Source organism: Nicotiana tomentosiformis, chromosome 4, assembly GCF_000390325.3.
Source record: "Nicotiana tomentosiformis chromosome 4, ASM39032v3, whole genome shotgun sequence".
NCBI lineage: Eukaryota > Viridiplantae > Streptophyta > Magnoliopsida > Solanales > Solanaceae > Nicotiana > Nicotiana tomentosiformis.
The window spans coordinates 6,770,331-6,777,474 of record NC_090815.1 but is presented as its reverse complement, the minus strand read 5'-3'; the positions used below and the strand labels follow the sequence as shown (position 1 = coordinate 6,777,474).

At 35.1% G+C, this 7,144-nt stretch overlaps 1 protein-coding gene across 1 annotated transcript; it reads right to left on the bottom strand.

The window, feature by feature from the left end:
- Positions 1-3,922: 3,922 nt before the first annotated feature.
- Positions 3,923-6,517, bottom strand: LOC104119123 (uncharacterized). Its single transcript, XM_009630547.4, has 5 exons — positions 6,244-6,517; positions 5,909-6,007; positions 5,609-5,795; positions 4,516-4,617; positions 3,923-4,204 (listed from the first exon to the last, which is right to left on the bottom strand). The coding sequence occupies exons 1-5, from the start codon at positions 6,460-6,462 to the stop codon at positions 4,149-4,151; spliced, it is 663 nt and encodes a 220-aa protein (XP_009628842.1). The 5' UTR covers positions 6,463-6,517; the 3' UTR covers positions 3,923-4,148.
- Positions 6,518-7,144: the final 627 nt, after the last annotated feature.

Here is a 7,144-nt window from a genome sequence, read left to right as displayed (position 1 = left end):
CACTTGCCTCGATTTGCAACCCATTCAAGATTCCAATAAACCTTTTGTAACGACCCGGCCGGTCATTTTGAGAATTTAAGTCTCGTTCGGTGGCATAAGGACCTGAGCAGCTTTATATTATATGTATTGACTTGCGTGCATGATTGAATTTGGTTACCGGTTGTTTCGGAGTGATTTGGGACACTTAGTCCCTAAAAATAAAGCTTAAGACTTAGGATTTTGACCATAGTCTAAACTATGTGAAGACAACTCCGGAATGGAGTTCCGTTGATTCCATTAGCTCCGTTGGGTGATTTTGTACTTAGGAGCATGTCCAGACTGTAAATCCGAGGTCTGTAGGTGATTTAGGCTTGAAATGGCGAAAATTGAATTTCTTAGAGATTTGGACCGGAAGTGGACTTTTTGATATCAGGGTCGGAATGCGATTCTGAGAGTTGGAAAAACTCCGTTATGTTATTTGGGACTTGCCTGCAAAATTTGACGTCATTCCGGGTTAATTTGATAGGTTTCGGCACGGGTTTTAGAAGTTGAAAGATTTAAGAATTTATAAGTTCGATTCATGGTGCAATGCATAGTTTCAATGTTAGTTGATGTGATTTGAGGGCTCGACTAAGTTCGTATGGTGTTTTAGGTTTGGTTGGTATGTTTGGTTGAGGTCATGGGGGCCTCGGGTGAGTTTCGGGTGCTTAACGGATTAAAAGTTTAATTTGTGTTACTACTAAGTCTTCAGGCTTCTGGTATTTTTGCACCTGTGGTGAAGAGACCGCAAGTGCGGGAGCGTACGTGTGGAGAGGCAAGCGCAGAAGCGAAAAAGTAGAGGAGTGCCAAGGGTCGTAGGTGCGAGGAAAATTCTGCATCTACGATGCCCGTTGATGCGAAGATTGTGGCGCATGTTCGAGAAGTGCTGGACTTGACAGTCTCCGTAGGTGCAGAGAAATTTTATGCATCAGCGGCTCCGCAGAAGCGGATTTTGGCGCATAAAAGTGAGAGAAAAGCGCAGGTGCGGTTTGGATGTGCGCACCTGCGGTCGAGCAAATGCGGCTAATTATGCGCAGGTGCGGTCACGCCTGGGCAGAAAAGAGAAATTCGAGGGTTTGGTTTCATTCTTCGTTTTTGGACTTGAGAGCTCGGAATTTAGCGATTTTTCAAGGGATTTTCAGAGGGAGCTTTGGGGTAATGATTCCTAACTTGTTTTTTGTTGTATTGCATTAATCTATAGTTGTTTTCTCCATTTAGTTTCGGATTTTTGGGGTTGAAATTGAAAAAAATTGGAAGAACTTCTTCAATAAAGATTTCGAGTTTTGAAAGGGAATTTGTGGTCGGATTTGAGTATTTCTTATATGGTTGGACTCGTGAGTGAATGTGTGTTCATATTTTGTGATTTTTACCCGATTCCAAGATGTGGTCCCGGGTCGACTTGTTAGGGAAAATTTCGAAATATTTTGTTAAAATATTGATTTCATTAATTAGATGAGTCTATTATCGTTGTATTCATGATATGCAATTGTGTTTGGTTAGATTTGGACCATTCGGATAATTGAGGAAAGGGCATTTTTACGGACTGTTTGAGCTTGGTTCGAGGTAATTATCTTGCATAACCTTGTGTGAGAGACTTTCCCTTATGATTTGAGTCTTTTATGTTGATTGTAGTCCGTGTACACGAGGTAACGAGTGCGTGCACAGACTTATTTGTGAAAAATTGACCTTTTAAGGTTCTTGTTATGATTATATATCTTAATTACTAGATTCACATATACCTACTTAATTAGAATCAATTGCTTCGTGATCCACTATTATTGTTACTTGATTCATATGTGCCTTAACTGAAACTATTATCTCTTTTATAGCCATGCTATCTTTTCATAACTGCTTATCTTTATTTGAAATTTATATTATTTCATCCTATAATTGTTCAGTCTTAATTGAGATTATGATTATTTTTCCGCTGCTTATCCTTAATTGAATTGTTGAATATCCTTCGTAATTTCCTCAATCTTAAAAGAAGTTTAGATATCCTATATTTCAGTCGAGTTGTTTTATTTGGAATTATTTGACTCGTGTTAGCTTCCCTGTTGTTGAGGTGTATATTGTGGGATCGTTGCTACACATTAGTTTTTCCTTGTTGAGCTATTCTTTTTACGCCTAGCATTTCAGACTGTGGTTATTCCTTGTGAATTGGTTCCACATTTTCTTGTGATTTAAAGGTTCTTGAGTTGATTTACTTGCCGTACTTTGATTTTATTTCCATTGTTGTTGTTGTATTTGTTGTGGTGATGCACGAGATTTCTGCCGTGCGATTGTTATTATTGTGATGCACGAGGTTTCTGCTGTGCGGTTGTTATTATGGGGTTGCACGAGGTTTCTGCCGTGCTATTGTTACTATTGATATTTGCACATGCGGCGTGATAAAATGGGATATATATATATATATATATATATATATATATATATATATATATATATATATATATGGGGGGGGGGGGGGGGTTGCGCATGTGACGAGATAAGGTGGAAATATTATTATGCACGTGTGGCGAGACAAGGCGGGCATTTATGTTACTATTGCACACGTGGCGAGACAAGGTGGGCTGTGTCAGGGATTGATTTATGATGATTTATAGCCTGGGGGCATTCTTGTTGTTGATAATTGTGTAGTGGTATACGTACCTGTGTGAGCTTTATCTTGTGAAAGCTGTGAGAAAATATTCTACGTGTTGTCCGTTCTTCTTCTTCCTTATGCTTATTTGTTGGTATGGACTATGTTAGGATACTTGCACAAGCATACACGTAGTTAAGCACTCTTATCGGATAAGAGGTGTTCTTGATATTGTTGAGCATAGATGCTCACCCTCGTTTACTTGTCTTCTATGCGAGAATGGCTCTATTGGCACGTGAGTCGTCAGTGTGGTTATGAGGTGTTATGAGGGCATATGATGTCAAGTGTTAGGGTTCAGGTATTGAGATCCGTGAGTTGTGAATTGTCCAAGGTTCGGTACCTCGTAGAGTTGTTGACTAAAACCTGATGTAAAATCAATTGTAATTACTGAGTTATTACTTGTCCTTGCTGTATTCGTGATTCCGGATTTAGATTGTGTTCCATTTACTTTGTCTGCGTCAATTTCATGATATTCCGCTGATACTTGTTGTTTTCTTGCTTTAATGTCGTTACTGTATTGTGAGCCATATTGCATAGTCTTTATGTAGACATCATAGTTCTGTTATTCATGTGCTTATATCTGTTCAGTTTATTAGACCAGTGGGTGTCTTGACTGTTCCTCGTCACTACTCTACCAAGGTTAATCTTGATACTTACTGGGCACCGCTGTGGTGTGCTCATGCTACTCTTCTGCACATTTTTGTGCAGATCCAGGTACTTGTTCGTTAGCTAGCTGTGTGGACTGTTGTTGTGGAGACTCGAGGTAAACCTGCTGCTGCGTTCGGAGGCTTCGGAGTCACCTTCCAGTTTTCGTTTTGCACTGTTTATTCTTATTTCTGGACAGTTATTTAGAAGTTTTCTAGCAAACACTCTGTAGAGATTATGAGTTGTACTACCGGTTTTGGGAATTTTAAAAGATTCTATTTAAATAATGTTATTATTTTAATTATTGTTAGGCTTACCTAGTCCCTAAGACTAGGTGCCATCACAATACCCAACGGAGGGAAAATTAGGTCGTGATACCTTTGCCTCGCGAATTGGTGTCTGAATGCCTCGAATCTAATCATAAATAATTCAATATACTCAATACGGATTATAGAAATCAATTCTACATGAAAATACTAAATTTTCCAATTAAAATTCGAAATTTAACTCAAAAATCGCCCGTGGAGCCCACGTCTCGGAACCCGACAAAAGTTACAAAATATGAACGCACATTCAACCACGAGTCCAACCATATAAAATTTACCAAATTCTGACATCAACTCGACCTTCAAATCCTCAAATCTTATTTTCAAATTTCTAGGCCCAAATCCTCGAATTTCACCTCAAAATTAATCTTGTGAAATATTACATCAGCAGATGTCCATAATCAAGAAAATATAACTGAAAAAAAAAAAAAATAACCATTATTCATATGTCATACAATCGAGAATTCTTGTGGAGGGACCAACAATGATACCAAGAACTACCATTAATTCCTCGTGCAGTCTCACAGTTTTTGAATTTTTTCAATAAACCCAAGCATTATTTCAAGGCTGCTATCATCTGCAAATAAACAATAAATGTATAATCAAGTTTAATTCCACTAGATAATTTCAAACTTAATTGATGAAAATAAGTAGTAAGTCAAAGTCTAAGACAAGCAAACATACGATTCTTCCTACATTTTACTCTGATTGTTAAAGAGTTAGTTTTTTGATTAAATATAAATTCGCAATGTTAATTAATGACGAAGAAAATACCTCAAAGAAAGTGTTGTGTTTGATTTTTTATGTATTACTCAAGTAATAATTATATTCATATTCTAAATCAAGTATATTGTAAATTACAAAACAATAACTGTACAAACGACTCACCTAATTTTGGTATGGTATGGCCTTTAGAATGATGAATCACTTGTGGATCTACAAAACTCTCCAGCAGAATTTCACCATCTTTTTTCTGGAAATCTGTCTCTCCTTCAAAAAGAAAAATAAATACATTTATACTAATTGAATTAGATAAATGAAATGCTAAAGAGCTCATTGCCTCATTTATCCTATTTAGTTCACGAAGTAGAATTTGCGCAGTAGAGAAATAGCTTATGCTGACTATCACTAATTTTCTCCAAAAAAAATGGCCAGAATCTCTACAAAATAAGTACTTTTTGAAAAGAAAAAAAATTAATACTTTTAGTATTTTCAAAAGTTTGGTCAAACAGAGTATTTTGAGTAGGCGTGTGGACATAGATTTAGAGCCCGTTTGGACATAAGAAATTTTTCCCTTTTTGTCAAAAAAATTTACTTTTTTAGGAAATCAGCGTTTGTTCATAAAATTTTCAATTTTCACTTGAAGATGCATTTTGAAAATTTTCGAAAATTTGAAAATCTCCAAAAAGTTATTTTTCAAAATTTTCACTCAAATCACTCACAAAACTTCAAAAACAACCCAAAATTATATTCATGTCCAAACACAAGTCTAAATTTCAAATACCATATTTACTTTGAAATTTCTTTTCCCCCTATTTTAGAATTTTACAATTCTTATGTCCAAACGCCCACTTAGTTGAAACTTGAAAAAAAAATTGAAGTTGTGTTAAAAAATAATTTTTGAAAGTTGAAGTTGTGTTTGGATATACATTTTACTTGAAAAAAAATTAAAATTTTGTGAGTAGCTTGAAAATTCGATTTTAATTATTTTTCAGGAAATCTGTAGGATCTGACAGGGGTGAACTACTCCTTTGATGGGTCTCCAGTGACATTATTTTGCCGTATTTCTATCTATTAATTTATATTTCCGTTGCTGCAAATAATTCACTACTCATGTTTATGGTTGACTAATTTTGAGCACCAAATGTGTGGACTAAAAATAATAAGCCTAATGTTACATTCTATTTGCCCAAAAAATAATTTATTGAAAATAAAGGGATCTTCAACTACTGGTAAAAAACAAATTATCATATGAACATACCTAAGAAGTGAAGGGATGGGCAATTGATAGGAGATGAAAATACATTAGCAGCCAATTGTGGTACCCCAAACGAAGGTCCTCCAAATTTAGCTCCTGATATTATAATTAGAAACTTTATTTCTGGAATTTTTGCTAGAGCCACTCTTTCCTTTTGCATACCTGGAATTGCTGCACCTAAAACTGCTCCCTATTTTTCACCCAAAAATAAAAAATAAAAATAAAAACAGAAAAAAGAGGAAAGAGAAAACTTCTGAGGAAGGTTAAAAAAATAACACAAAGAAAATGGTAATTAAGGCTTACTTGTGAAAAACCAAGAATACCATCAAAAGGTCCATGCTTTGACATAAAATCTTCAATGTACTCTAGACATTCTTTAAAGTTGTAAAACTCCGTGAAATCCTACAACAATAATATTTCCAAGTTTGATTCTTCCAAATGTTATACACAAAAACTATAATGGAAAATTTTGATCGAATTAATCCTGCCCGATTTCAGAGGCAGATCCAAGATTTAAACTTGATAAGTTTAACCTTTATATAAACGCAATCTACTTTATTTTGAATTTAGTTGAACCACTATATACTATATTAAAAAATAATAGTGAATGAAGGATGGGAAGAAGCAAGTGTTAATACCTTATTTGATTGAAACCATTCAAAGTAAGGAGGATCAAAGAAACCTTCAAGTGCAGATTTTCCCTGAGCTGGAAAAGGTGCATCCAAAAAAACCAAATCTAATTTTTCTAAGACGGATTCCGGCCACCGGAAAACCAATTTCTTGAGGATATCAGCACTGCCTCTAAAACCATGGAGGCAAAGGATTCTTGGTTTCTTCTTCTCTGATTCTTTTTCCATTGTTAGGTAGCCTTTGTTTTGATATTTCTTTTAATTTTCCTGGAAAATGGCATTATATGAGTAGTTGTCACGTGGTACGCTTACTACTCCATAATTCAGCCAAAATTGACCAACAACTACCAAAGTGTTGGTTGACTTTGTATTTTTGCACGATCTAAAAAATAATATTATATAGTCACTCTTAAAATAATAGTCGAAAAAATATATAAATATTGATTGTATAATTTTTGTATATATATATTTGTATGTTATATATAAAAATTATACAAATTTTATATATTTTTTCGACTAACGAATATAAATAGTTTCTGGGGCACGCAAACCCTAAAATTAATTTCCATTTTGACTCCTCTCCTTCTCCATGTTGGGCTTCAGCCTTTAAGGAATAAGGGCGAAGTGCACAAATAATCGCCTTTTTAGGACTCTTATTTAAAGAATAGTCGATATTTATAAAGTATTTAAAGTTTAGCCGCTTCAGAATCAGACATGCGACTGTGAAGTTGAAATCGCAAGTCAGAAGTTTCAAGATCAGATCTTCGGAAATAAAGTTGGACTTTGCCAACGCCAAACTTCCATTTTAGTGCTCGAATATACTCCCTTCATTGCAACCTTTTTTTGCGTGAATTCAAATAACAATACGATTTACATTTTGTGTTTTGATTTCAGAGCTGGAGATTCTGAC